General features: G+C 44.5%; 1 protein-coding gene across 7 annotated transcripts in view; it reads left to right on the top strand.

Moving 5' to 3' along the window:
- The window catches only part of GLT1D1 (glycosyltransferase 1 domain containing 1), a 101,697-nt gene that overhangs the window by 63,734 nt on the left and 24,316 nt on the right, over window positions 1–13,647 (top strand). For 5 of the 7 annotated variants that reach the window (XR_008379691.1, XM_053589560.1, XM_053589556.1 and 2 more), the window contains 2 exons: window positions 7,521–7,564; window positions 9,759–9,936. Coding sequence is in view for 6 of the 7 variants with exons in the window: in XM_053589560.1 (XP_053445535.1) it covers window positions 7,521–7,564; window positions 9,759–9,936 (222 nt within the window). In the remaining variant the exon portion in view is untranslated. The remainder of the gene's footprint in view (window positions 1–7,520; window positions 7,565–9,758; window positions 9,937–13,647) is intronic. The other 2 variants (XM_053589559.1, XM_053589557.1) reach the window with 1 other exon arrangement.

Below are 13,647 nucleotides of genomic sequence, written 5' to 3'. Positions count from 1 at the left end.
CCACTGAGATATGGGCTTTTTTAATCTCTTGAAGGAGGTAATTAATCACTAAGTGGTTTTGAGAAAGGATTGCCATGACTTTGCCTGATGAAGGGTTGACTGGGACATGGCATTCCAGGATGAGAGAACAGATGTGACTTGCAGCTGGCTGAAGGCCCAGCAGTCTCCTGGCAGCCAAGGGAAGCCCTGTCTGGGAAGTGTTAGCACCTCTGTGGTTTCTAGAGTTCCCTCCTATCCCTTTTCCAGCTAGTCTAACACACCTGTCACCTACATGCCAGCAGCTTGCTTGCTAGGCAAGTGCAGTCCAAGCTGAGTCTACCAAGAGGCCCCTCCCCAGCTAAACTGCCACCCTTGGGGTCCCCATGGAACCATCTGGAGGGGCATGTGCTGGTGTGCTTGGGTGGAGCAGAGACCCGGAGGTAATGAGTGAGGAGTCTCCAGAAAGGGCTCTTCGGGGGAGCATCTGGGACCCTGAAGTAAAGGACCATGGTCTAAGAGTCCTTTAGTTCATTGCCATAAATTAATAATTTCACAGCCCTTCTTCCACAAGGCACTTTGCTATCTATAATTAAAACCCTTCTAGGAAATGGAAAAATGCACCCTTTGGTTTCAGATGTGTCACTTGAGGGAACCAGTCATAAGCACCAGGCTCTGTGCCTGTTTACATCCAGCCTGGAGCTTTCCTGGGATTTGCTAACTTGGACACTGCCAAGTGAAACCGAATCTTCCAGATCTAATTACGGTTTGCAGAAAGGCAGCTGGCCGTCTCGGCCACATTGGGCCTGTAGGCAGAAGCAAAGCCAGATAAAAGGTCTTTCTCAACACTTGAGGGGACAAATAGCCACCACCAGAAAAACCTTAACGGTGTCATCTCAGTGGACAGAATAATTTGAGTTTCTGCATTCCTGAGATGGCACTGAATCTTGTTAATTACAAACCCCTTCAAGCAACCTGTTTGCTTCTGGAATCCCTCTGCCCCACAAAAGATGTATGAAACAGATGCGTCCAGGAGCAGGAGCACGTTTGAGACCCCCCAGCACTGCAGATAGGCTGGCGTCTTCACAGTTTTTTTTAAACCATAGCCAGTAGTATGCTGATAGATGTTTAATTCATTTCCTAAAAGCCCTATTTGTCTAAGTCCATGCTGTCAATGTTTTTACCTCAGCCAGTTTTAAGTTACCAAGCTGATGTCACCAGACACAGAGGCGAGAAGAGATATGGGTACACACAGCAGCTCCCCTGAACTGGTGGAACTGATTCTGGCCCATGGTACATAGTAACACACCACACCTGCACACATGCACCCTGAAAACAAGCTTTGTTAATATACCTTTCTTCAAGCAGTTTAGGCATGCTGATATTTTTTTATTTTATTTTTTTATTTTTATTTTTTTTTAGCAGTTTTTGGCCAGGGCCGTGCTTGAACCCGCCACCTCTGGCATATGGGGCCAGCGCCTTACTCCTTTGAGCCACAGGCATGCTGATATTTTTTAAAAACTGTTCTGTGCTATGCTAGTCTATGCCACTTTGAAAAATACTTGTTTCCCCCCCCCTTCAAATTATTTTCATGATTATTTGACCCCCAGTATGCAGTTTGAAAACCTTGACTTGGGTCACCCTGGATGGTATGTGTGTACGCGTGAGAGAGAGAGAGAGGCGCCCTGCTGCATCTGCTGTGTCCTCAGAGTGAAATTCTCTCTCCGGCCGTCTTGGCCTGGCTCAGAAGAAGCTGTGTTGGGCCTGCTTTTCCTGATCACCTTGAACTCAACTTTGCCCCAAATCATTATAGCATCTCCAAACATCTATTCATTTTTAAAGTCAAGGGTTCAACTTAACATTACTTCTGAATGCAGAATGAGGAGGAGACCAAAGCCATCTCGGGCTTGAATTTGAACATCCCCTGCATTGCAGTGGGTTCCCATGTTGGTGATGAGAAGGGGGATTTGTGAAGTGGACCAGAGGTCAAGCATCGGGATACATTAAAATTATTAAAATTTTTATTTTAATGCTGGTATACAACAGATAAAATCCTCGAATCTTATAATCATGTTTGACATTTGATGTGAGCACATTCTTCTTTGGTCCAGTTCTTTCTTTGTTAATTGCAAAGCTGGGTGATTGCACAGACCCCCTAGGCATGGATTAGAAATTTTGGGAGGGCTGTAACTTTCTCGGGTCACGTCCACTGCCTGTTGGTACAAAATCTCATCGACTTGGTTAGTGAATGTGTTTTGAAAGACAGCCCAGTTGTTTTTAGGGAATGATTCCCATGTATATATATCAGTAACTTCCTCTCTCCCAGATCCTCGTCTTGTAGGAGACCCCAGGGAAGAAACCACACCAGCTCCCTTGTGTGCCTCAGGGCACCAAACCTGGGAACCATGAGCCCCCCCAGCCCCCTTCTTAGTCTCCACATCATTCTGTTCAAGGGTCAGGTCCAGGAATAGGACGTCAGATCATCCTGCCTTAGGGTCACATCACATCCTTTGTGACACATGTGATTCCACTTAACATATGGTGTCCAGTGGGAGGAGGTGAGGAAGGATCCCCAAGGAACTTGGGCTCTGGCAAGAAAACTGAAATGGATGTGCTAGCTTGCGAGACAGACCCAGACAAACAGTGACAGGCTGGGGGCGTTTCTCCAGGGCAAGGCACGTGGCTGGGCACACGTCATCTGGACATTTGCACCAACCATTTCTGACTGCAGCCTTCTTTTGAACATCACGTCTCTGCTTGTTAACTGGCATTTCTCCACTCTCCCAATCATTTGCAAAATCGTAGAGTGGATGTTCTTAGATCGTTACAAAATCATCAATGCCCTGTATTTTTTTATTTTTTACATGCTATACATATGTTTATATTTTGTGTTAATTCTTAGTAAGGACTTTTAAAGAAAAGGAAGGGTATAGATCCCAGTCCCATACGAAATCCACACAATCATTTGCTGCTGCTGACTGCTGGTAAGTCAGGTCACACCCCCAGCTCACAACTGCCATTGATAAGTCTGAACAGTCAGTGTCACGAAAAGGCTAGTCCTGCAACTCAGCATCTCAGAATGGTTCTCCACTCACGTCAGGGTCTTTGGAGCCAGCTACCTGTGTACATATTACTTAACCGCTCTGTGCCTCAGTTTCCCCACCTGTAAAACGGGGATGATGCAGCCAACAGTACCTGCCTCCTGCCTGACAGTTTGCTGTGTGGAGTCAATGAGTGAGAATGAGTGAGAACTTGTGTCGCACTCAGAACGGGGCTGGGCTCACAGGCTGCACCCTACAAGTGTTAAATAGAAGATCTCATCTCGCCAGTTTCTTTTCTGCTTTGACATGCCGAGACTCTGTTTTAGCTGCAGGATGGCTGGAGCGTGGCTTTGGTTTTCTGTTAGAGCTCCTTTGATCTCTCAGTGCAACCATTTCTGCAAAGCACGTGATTCCTGCTTGCCGGGGATCTCATGTGGGTGCACTTTCTGGTGCCCTTTGATAAGGAGCGTGGTGTGAGCTTTTGGTTTGAGCATGACAGCTTAATGACTTTCCACCAGAACTTCTTATATCCAAGATTATTTCCCTTAAGCCCAGGAGTTGAAACAATATATTTTGCTAGAAAATAAATAAGCTTGGAAGAAGGAAATGAGAATTTTCTTTGTGGCTGGCGATGCTTTTGCCTTTTAAAATTTCATAACGTGCGCTTTCATTAAATAAAAATATTCACCCTTCTTCCCCCTAACCCCCATCTTGTGTTTTTGTTCCACTTGGCTTCACTAAGAGATTTGAAAATGAACTGATGTGGAAGGTAAAACGCAGAGAAATTTAATGCAGTTTTGAGTTTCAACTTGAAAGTTCCTTTCATGCCTTTAGTTAAAGTTTACAATGTGAGCTCTTTCAGCAGTTCTTACAGAACTTGGTTTTCCTTGACAAATTACCTTTTCTTAAATAGTTAATCATGAGAGCAGAGGCATGCCGATATGATTAAAAATGAGAAATTTCTAACTAAAAATTATCATTAGGTAAAATATTACTTTGAAAATGAATACGTGGAGCCAGAAGAAGGTTTTCATTGGATGCCTGACTTTTTCATTTTGAGATGTTAGGGTTCTAACGTAATTCAGTTGTTGGGGATAATTTGAACAAAAGGAATCAGAAAGGGGAAATGAGAAGGTAGGGTCAATGGTTATTTTTTAGCAAATATCAAGCAAAGAACTATATGCGGGGCAGTGCCTATGGCCTTGGGGGGGACATGGAGTCATACCAGGGAAAGAGATGGGCAAGCTTCACAAGAGCTCGGCCCCCGAGTGGTAGGTGTTAGGAGAGTTTGGGACAGAGATGCTACTTCTGGGAAGGATGATGGAAGGGTACCTTAGAGAGACGGCACTTTCTGTACCTTGAAGGATGAATGTTTTAGGGACAGAGGGTGACACTCCTGGTAGGGAGAATGCAGGGACACACAAAGATACAGATGGGGTATACCAGGTAAATGAGTAAGTAGGTAGGCAGTTGTTCCCTAGCCCACATGAGCCTTTTATGATCACTTTGATGAAAAACATTGAACAGAAACCAGAGCGAGGCCAGCAAAGTGGCTCATGCTTGTAATTCTAGGACCCTGAGAGACTGAGTGTGGAGGATTGCTTGAGCTCAGGAGTTCAAGACCAGCCTGAGCAAGAGCAAGACCCCCATCTCTACTAAAAATAAAAATAAAAAAATTAGCTGGGCATTGTGACAGGCACCTGTAGTCCCAGCTACACGGGAGGATGGATGTCTTGAACCCAGGAGTTTGAGTTTGCAGTGAGCTGGACTGATGCCATGGTACTCTAACCTGGGGCAACAGAGTGACACTCTGAAAAACAAACAAACAAAAAAACAAAACAAACATAGAACATGGTTTCAAGAATTCAGGCTCTGTGTCAGACTTCCTGAACTTGAATGCTGACCCAGTAACTCTCTGGCTGTGTGACCCTGGAAAAGTCTCATAGCCTCTCTTGGCTTCAGTGTCCTCATGTATAAAAGGTAGATAATGATGCCAGGGTTGTTGCTAGAAGTGAGTTAAGGCATGTGAAGGACTCGACCTGTGTCCATCACAGAGTAAGTACCAGTAAGTATTTACTGTTAGCAGCAACAACAGCAATCAATTCTGTGTGGCTCTAAGTTTTTCTCGGAGCACTTTCACATTTCCTCGCGCATCCTTACACACCTAAACTTGCTGAAGGCTGACACAGCAGATTCTCAGGGATGTAGTGACCCCGGTGGTGTAAACAAGTTTAACATTACCAGTCCCTTGGGATAAATCCCAGGCATTTCAGGAGTCTGAAAGTTTCGCGATTGTAATGCACATACATGAAACATTTCCTTGTCAGAAGAAACCGAAATGAAGTTTCTAGAAAACAGCCTTATTTTGGTTAGTGTTATAAACTGTTGGAATAACCTCACATTCTTTCAACTGACTTGATTTGTGATTCATGATCCCTCCTGCTGGGGTGTAAATGAGAATAGAAATGGGATCTGCTTTCTCTCTCAGCTCTTACAGGAGAGAAACCGCAGGCTGTGTACTAGCAAAACCGTGTTTACACTCTCATCTGCCTGTATCACCTAGGAAATGCTTAGGATTCTGTGTTATACTTGTGTACATTAGTAATTTCTTTTCAGTTATTTTTAAATTGGATTCATTGTCGATAACACCAGTGGAGGGGGTGGGAGGAGTAAGGCTGTAGTCTGCTAGAGGTTTTGTTGAAGAGTGGGCTGAAGCAGACACGGTAAATACACACTGTGGGGCTATATCCGAAGTAGGCGTGGAGAGGGGAGACAGCATCCTAGCAAGGTCCCTGCTAAATTTTGCTCCTCGGCGAGTAAACTCCCTGAGGATGGGTCATCACACAGACAGTGTCACAGTGAGGTTCCCTGTGCTCAGGATTGTGGCAGCCTCACAGGTGCCCCTTCCACGCGTTCAAGGGGCTCCTCTCTGCCTCTCAGTGCTGGGATATTCAGAAGTGTGGCAGGGTCTCTGGAACAGTGTGCATTTGGGATTAAGCTTACAGGTTTGTGCTGATGATGCCACCTGCAGCCACATTCTTATTTTTTTTTTTTCCAGTAAAACATTGATGTTTGGGATTTTTGCTTCTACTAGTTGTGTTGCAGTTATATCTCCTGGGCAGTGTTCTAATGAGGCACTTGCTGTATTTTTAATCATTTGATCTTCCCAACAATCCTTAGGTGATGTTGCTGTTCTCATTTTCCTATGGATGAGCAACCTAAGACCCAGAGAGGTCTTTCTGTGCACAAGGCTAGTACATGGCAGTCTGTGCCCAGAGTCCCACCGGCCTTGGCTGCCTCTTTCCGGTCCCTAATAATCTACTTGTGAGTCTGCTTAAACACAGCGGCCTGTCTTGAAGGAGTGAAAATTACTGGTACAGCAGATCAGTTTGAAAATATTGCCATTAATTTTTGCATGAATTCAACGAGCACATTATCCATCTCCAGGGAAGCAAGGTGACAAAATACAGTCCCTGACCCAAAGGAAGTATTCCTTCCAGATGTGAAATTGGAGTAAAACCCAGAGTCAAGGACATTAGACTGTGACTAATAAAAAGGCTGCCCTTGTCTTTCTAAAAAAATTAAGATAGAATTTACATGCCGTAAAAGTCACTATTTTAAAGTGTATGATACAGTGGGTTTTGGTATATCCACAAAGCTATGCAACCATCGCTCCTAACTCCAGAATATTTTTCTCTCCCTAAAAGGATGCCCTGTGTCTATTAAGCAGTCCCTTCCCATTTCCTCCCACCCCCATAACTTCTAATTAGCCCCTTAGTAAGCACCTGGGAACCACTGAGTCCTCCATCTCTGTGGATTTGCCCTTTCTGGACATCCCGTATAAATGGAATCACTTGGTATATGATCGTTTACATCTGGTTTAACTTACATAGCATAGTGTTTTTAAGGTTCATGCACATTGTAGCATAAATCATCCCTGCCTTTTGCCTTTTTTATGGCAAAAACTCTGTTGAATGGATAAACCTATGTTTATTCCTCCATCAGCTGATGAACATGCCCTTGCCTTTCCGATTATATTTCTGAGACGATTCTCTGTTAAAAATAAAATTGTAATTCATTCAGACCCTTGGTCCTAGACTTAATGAGGGTTCCAATTTATTGCACCTGAAAGTTTTATGACACGGTCCTTTTAACATCATTTAAGTAAGCAAATTTTTCAATGCAGCATTATGTTGTCGGATTCCCCCATTTCGCTCATGTCAAGGCCTCAGGTTGGCTGAAGCGGCCTCACCCACTGCACCCGGCTCAGCCAGGCCAGGCGGGTGCACCACGTGTGTTTCTTGGAACCTTGCCCCTCTCCTTTCTCTTTTTATTACTATTATTGTTTTTATCATTTAACAGCGGGGCTTCAGGTACTATTTCCTGTATCCTTGTTTTTCCCGCTGAATTGTTGAGTCTGGCTCCGTTCCTGTTATGTGTAATTCACGGGAGGCTTCAATTCCTTTCAGGATTCTGCTAAAGTTTACCTTTGTCCCCTTTCAGGTTGATCCTGTGTTTACAAAGGAAGTAAAAGCCAAAGTGAAAAGGTAAGGGTGGGTGGAGGACAGGCATTTTGCAGAAGAGGAAACCCGAGAGGCTGGTGGAAACGTATCGAGTCCTGAGCTCTGTTCTAAGTTAATAATCATCTCATTCCCCAGTAAGCCTGGGAGATTCTAGGCTCTGTTGTTTGCCCCATTGGACAGGCAAGAAAACTGATACACTGAGAGCATCAGATATCTGGCCTTGCTGGTTATCCGGGAAATACCAGCAAAAGCCACTTTGAGATTATAAACTTTTTTAATGATAATATGGGGAAAATTTGGAAGAATGGAGGGAAACAGCCTTATTCTCTCACCCTGCAATGAGGGTGAACATTGGCACAGCCACTTTGGAAAGAGGTCTGTCAGGGTATTGGTCATGAACTTCACTGTCTGCTGAGAGCTGGACAACACTGGCTTAAACAGTACAGTTTTCTTGCTCATGTAAAAAGAAAATCAGAGTATAGTTGGTTGAGAACTGGAGCTGGGCCTCCCCTGAGACATTAAGACCTTGGCTTCTTTGGGCTTTGTTCTGCCTGCCTGAGCCTGTGGCTCCTATGCTAAGGGTAGCAGGGTGGCCCTAGAACCACATCTGTCATGGGAGATGAGAATGAGTGCAGGGCAGAGGGGCCCATCTCCCATCGAGGTTAGTCCCCTGCAATGTGATTTCCTCACAGCCCCCAGGTGCCAGGTGGATCCTACTGGCCACCTCAACCACAAGGGGCAGTGGCCCCAACCTTTTGGGCACCAGGATGTTGGCTTCATGGAAGACAATTTTTCCATGGACTGGTTGTTTTGAGATGAGTCTGCAAGCAATTGATTTATTGTGGTCTCTGTGCTGTCAAACCTCTCTCCTAAGGATAATCTGTATTTGCAGCCACTCCCCGGAACTGGCATCACCGCCTCAGCTCCATCGCAGGTCATCAGGCAACAGATTCTCATGAGGAGGTGCAACCTCGATCCCTCACAGGCGCAGTTTCCAGTAGGGTCTAAGCTCCTCTCAGAGTCTAATGCTGCCCCTGATGTGGCAGGAGGTGATGCTCAGCTGGTGGTTTGACCAATGGGAGTGGCTGTAAACACAGATGAAGCTTCACTTGCTCTCTCGCCTGCTGCTCACACTTTGCTGAGGATTACAGGCTGTGGACTAATGCCAGAGACAAGGGGCACTGAGCAAAACTGCTTTTATCCCCACATGTAACTAGGGATCTTTATACTGCTCTGAGATGCTATGCCTGTGTGCAACAGCGTAACGTAACTGTAACCGTTATGCAGAAGGATCTGTATCAAAACCACCAGCGTGGTGGGGCGTGGGGAAGAATTCAAAGAAAGATGCAGATGTATATTGTTTGATGAAAAAAATACAACAGGGCAGGGCAGCGCCTGTGGCTCAAGAAGTAGAGTGCTGGTCCCATATGCCGGAGGTGGTGGGTTCAAACCCAGCCCCGGCCAAAAACCACAAAAAAAAAAAAAAAAAAAAAAATACAACAGGGCAAAAGCTGTATGACAAAATATATGTCAATCTGGGTCCTGGGAACATGGGCTTTTGTGGCGTTATCCTATTTGAATATTTCGTTTTTTCTCTGTTTATGATTTCTATTCTTTTTCTTTCTTTCTTTTTTTTTTTTTTGAGACAGAGTCTCACTATGTCATCCTTGGTAGAGTGCTGTGGCATCACAGCTCACAGCAACCTCAAATTCTTGGGCTGAAGTGATTCTCTTGTCTCAGTCTCCCCAGTAGCTGGGACTACAGGCACCCACCACAACACCCAACAATTTTTGGTTGCAGCTATCATTGTTGTTTAGCTTGCCCAGGCTGGGTTCGAACCCACCAGCCTTAGTGTATGTGGCCAGTGCCCTAGTCACTGAGCTACAGGCACCAAGCCTGATTTCTATTCTTATTGTGTCTTCAGTATTTTAAAAAATTATTTGAAAAAAGGTTGAACTATTAGAAGAATGTTGTCTAGATCAGACAGAGAGAATGGCAGAGACTTATCTCTGACTTTTGTGGTATTCGAGAGCAGCTGTCTCCTCCTTTTTGTGCACATTCAAAATAGGAAGAGCTGTGTGAATCAACTCCCTCCCTCATCAGGGATGGGGGTATAGTTGAGGCTAAGCCCAGCAGAGTTCTTGGTACTGAATGCTTTGACAATGCTCACTTTTCCATCCAGGGTATTTCTCCCAAATTGTTATCTCTCTTTCTCCAGCTCCATACCTATGAGGGTCCTGCAAGTAGACCCTCTCCTGGTTCCATGTTGTTTCAGGGCCACTGGGGTCCGGCTGATGGGAGAGATGCCTCAGGCAGACCTCCACGCAGCTGTGAAGAATTGCTTCGCTGTGGTGAACAGCTCCGTCTCCGAGGGCATGTCAGCTGCAATCTTGGAGGTAATTGTATAACTCGGGTACTGAGAGTAGAAATATGAAATTGTCCATCACTCCTTCTCTTATTTACGGAGGCAGCGTCTTTGTCAATAAAGCTCTGTATTTCTCAAAGCTGAAAAAGCAAACCAGCGTTTCCTTCAGAATTTAAAAGTACTTGCAAGGTTTGTCTGGGAGTTTAAAAAAAAAAAATTACTGCATTTCTTATTCCTATGTTCCCCTTGCCAGCTCCAACATAGAGTAAACCTGGGTCGGCGATGCCTCTCAGAGCCTCCAAATGTCCTTGGTGGGAGGGCAGCCAAGGTTATGAAAGGTTGGGATGGGAAATGGGGTGAAGGCATGTTTTTCCAAGAAGGCTCCTTCATTTGGTTTCTTGTCCCTCTTGTCTGCACGTTCTGTAATCCCAGAATTTAATGGAGAAGAAATGGCTGGACTCTTACAAGTGACAGGAGACAGGGATGGGGGTGGCAAGCACAGGTGACAGTGGGGTGGCTGGCCATCACATCAGCTCACCTTTGGCTAGCGTGTGTTCCCAGCACCTCCCTGTGGCCTCCTGCCAGAGCAGGTGTGTGCAGGGCCAAGGCTGAGCGACACAGCTCTGCTCTCCAAACCCTGGCAGGCTCTGGCTTGGCCTTGCTGCCTCCTCCTTAAAAGGGCGTAACAGTCCCTGCATCCCCTTTGCAAAAGGACTTCCTCCAACATCTCTTCTAGCTTGAGGGTTTGGAGGGCTAGGGTATTTTACCAGAGTATCTTCACTGCTCTGTGCTTGGTTCTAGACATGAACACTGACATGTGTCTAGCAAAGAATCGTTCCCTGATGAGATTGTTAGTTCACCACATCAGGACAGAGTCTGAAGAGCCGCTCTGCTGGCTCCTGTCAAAACCTTGGGGCTGAGCATGGGGGCTCTGTGCCTATAGTCCCAGCACTCTGGGAGGCCAAGGTGGGAGGATCCCTTGAATTCAGGAGTTAAGAGCAACCTTAACAAGAGCGAGACCCATCTCTACTAAAAATAGAAAAAATTAGCCAGGCATTGTGGCAGGCACCTGTAGTCCCAGCTACTTGGGAGGCCAACACAGCAGGATCACTTGAGCCAGGGAGTTTGAAATTGCTGTGAGCTAGGCTGAGGCCAATGCATTCCAGCCTGGCCTGGGGTACAGAGTGAAACTCTGTCTCAAAAAAAAAAAAGAAAAATTTAAAAAACAGCCCCTAGTACTGCAAGCATGGTACACTCAGCACACACATTGTACACGGCACGTGGGGAGCATTGGTTAACAAGCAGGGGATGGATCCTGCCCTTGGAAGGGAAAATGATTGGCCACTGGTTCCTGAGGTCTTTGAATCAGCTTTCATATGTTCTTTTCAATACATGGATCTCTTATTTCTGTGTCTACTTAAATCGATGCTGTTACTGTATCACAAATACTTGTAATATCCAGGTATCTCTTTTGGATGCCAATTGGATGTCCTGATGTTACTGACCAAAGGTACAATTTGAGAACTTTAGCTTTCCATAGAACATGGTAAAGTAGGCACAAAAGTTCTCTCCGGAAATTAAAAAAATTGCTGATGCCGGGTGCCTAATGTTTTCTTGTAATTTGGCATCATTTTAAAAAGCAAAAACCCCCAAACGCCTAAGACAAAAGACACAGGAGGGTTGCTGGAAGCTGTACACCCACACCTGCAAAGGGGTCCGATGCTTTCAAAGCAGCACAGCCTATGGAGCCAGTTTGTGACACATTCATCTTCTGCCAGATGTCAATACCTCCATCCGGCTTAGCGATTAGTATTAATCTCCACTGCGCTTTCAAATCACCTTTCAACTACGATCATTTTATTCCTCATATTCGCTTTAAAAATGTACATTCTTCTGGCACCAGTATGTGAAGTATTGCTGAATTGCTCCTTGTATGTAAATGTACTTTTTTTTTTTAACTTCTTGAGGAAAGGTAAAGTGGAATGGGGATGACTTCATCACCAGCACACACAGCCCGTTTCCCGCAGATGAATCGTTGTCAAACCTCATTCACTTCAAAGCAAAGGCAGCTGTTAGCAATTCTGACTGCCTTAAAATGTTGATGTTGTGTTCCTTTTGAAAACTCCAAAATAACCTTTGGGCGAAGGGTTTTGAATGAAACTGATTTTAGAGGAGTGGTGAGGGTGCATTTCATTAGAATCAATTCAAATAACCAAAGTGGTTAATCATGCAGTACACGCCTATCACTCCTGAAGGAAGTGATCTTGTGACCTTTCAGAATGAGCTATATTTTCCCACGGAAGCATATATAAATCTCCTTTGCTGAAATACATTTCTTGCAGAAAAACACCAAAAAGTAAACTTTATCTGATGTGTGGGCAGCAGGGTGAAAGTCCCTTCAACGAATTGGTTGTTTCAAATTTTAAGCTTGTTATGGAGTTGAAACATGCAGAGAATTATGTGAAAAGAACATAAATAATTATTTCTTATCCCATTCTGCCTAATTAGGATTTTCTCCTTCCTGCAGAACACACACACACACACACACACACACACACACACACACACACACACAGCCAAGGAAAATCAAAGGGCCATCTTCTAAAAAAAAGAAAAAAACAGGAAGGTGATTCTTGGCCTCAGCTTCCAGCTGTGACCCTAGTGATGAGAGAACCAGGTGAGGGCATCCAATGTAAAAGACTGAAACTGGACCCGCACCTTTCTCCACTCACAAAAAATTAATTCCAGATGGATAAAAGACCTAAATTGAAGGCATGAAATGATAAAAATCCTCAAAGAAAGCATAGGAAAAACACTGGAAGATATTGGCTTGGGAAAAGACTTCATGAAGAAGACTGCCATGGCAATTGCAACAACAACAAAAATAAACAAATGGGACTTCATTAAACTGAAAAGCTTCTGTACAGCTAAGGAGACAACAACCAAAGCAAAGAGACAACCTACACAATGGGAAAGGATATTTGCATATTTTGAATCACACAAAAGCTTGATAACTAGGATCTATAGAGAACTCAAATTAATCCACATGGAAAAAGCCAACAATCCCATATATCAGTGGGCAAGAGACATGAACAGAACCTTCTCTAAAGAAGACAGACGAATGGCTAACAAACACATGAAAAAATGTTCATCATCCCTAATTATTAGAGAAATGCAAATCAAAACCACCCTGAGATATCATCTAACCCCAGTGAGAATGGCCCACATCACAAAATCTCAAAACTGCAGATGCTGGCACGGATGTGGAGAGAAGGGAATACTTTTACACTGCTGGTGGGACTGCAAACTAGTACAACCTTTCTGGAAGGAAGTATGGAGAACCCTCAGCTCAAGCTAGACCTCCCATTTGATCCTGCAATCCCATTACTGGGCATCTTACCCAGAAGGAAAAAAATTCTTTTATCATAAGGACACTTGCACTAGACTGTTTATTGCAGCTCAATTTACAATCGCCAAAATGTGGAAACAGCCTAAATGCCCACCAACCCAGGAATGGATTAACAAGCTGAGGTATATGTACACCACGGAATACTATTCAGCCATTAAAAAAGTTGGAGACTTTAACAGCCTTTGTATTAACCTGGATGGAAGTGGAAGACATTATTCTTAGTAAAGTATCACAAGAATGGAGAAGCATGAATCCTATGTATTCAGTTCTCGTATGAGGACACTTGATGACCTCATACACAGTGGGGGGTTGGGGGAAGGGGAGAGCAGAGAG

Source organism: Nycticebus coucang, chromosome 4 (genome assembly GCF_027406575.1).
Source record: "Nycticebus coucang isolate mNycCou1 chromosome 4, mNycCou1.pri, whole genome shotgun sequence".
Taxonomy (NCBI): Eukaryota; Metazoa; Chordata; class Mammalia; order Primates; family Lorisidae; genus Nycticebus; species Nycticebus coucang.
Note: the sequence above shows the minus strand (reverse complement) of the source record. Positions and strands in the feature narration are given on the sequence as shown.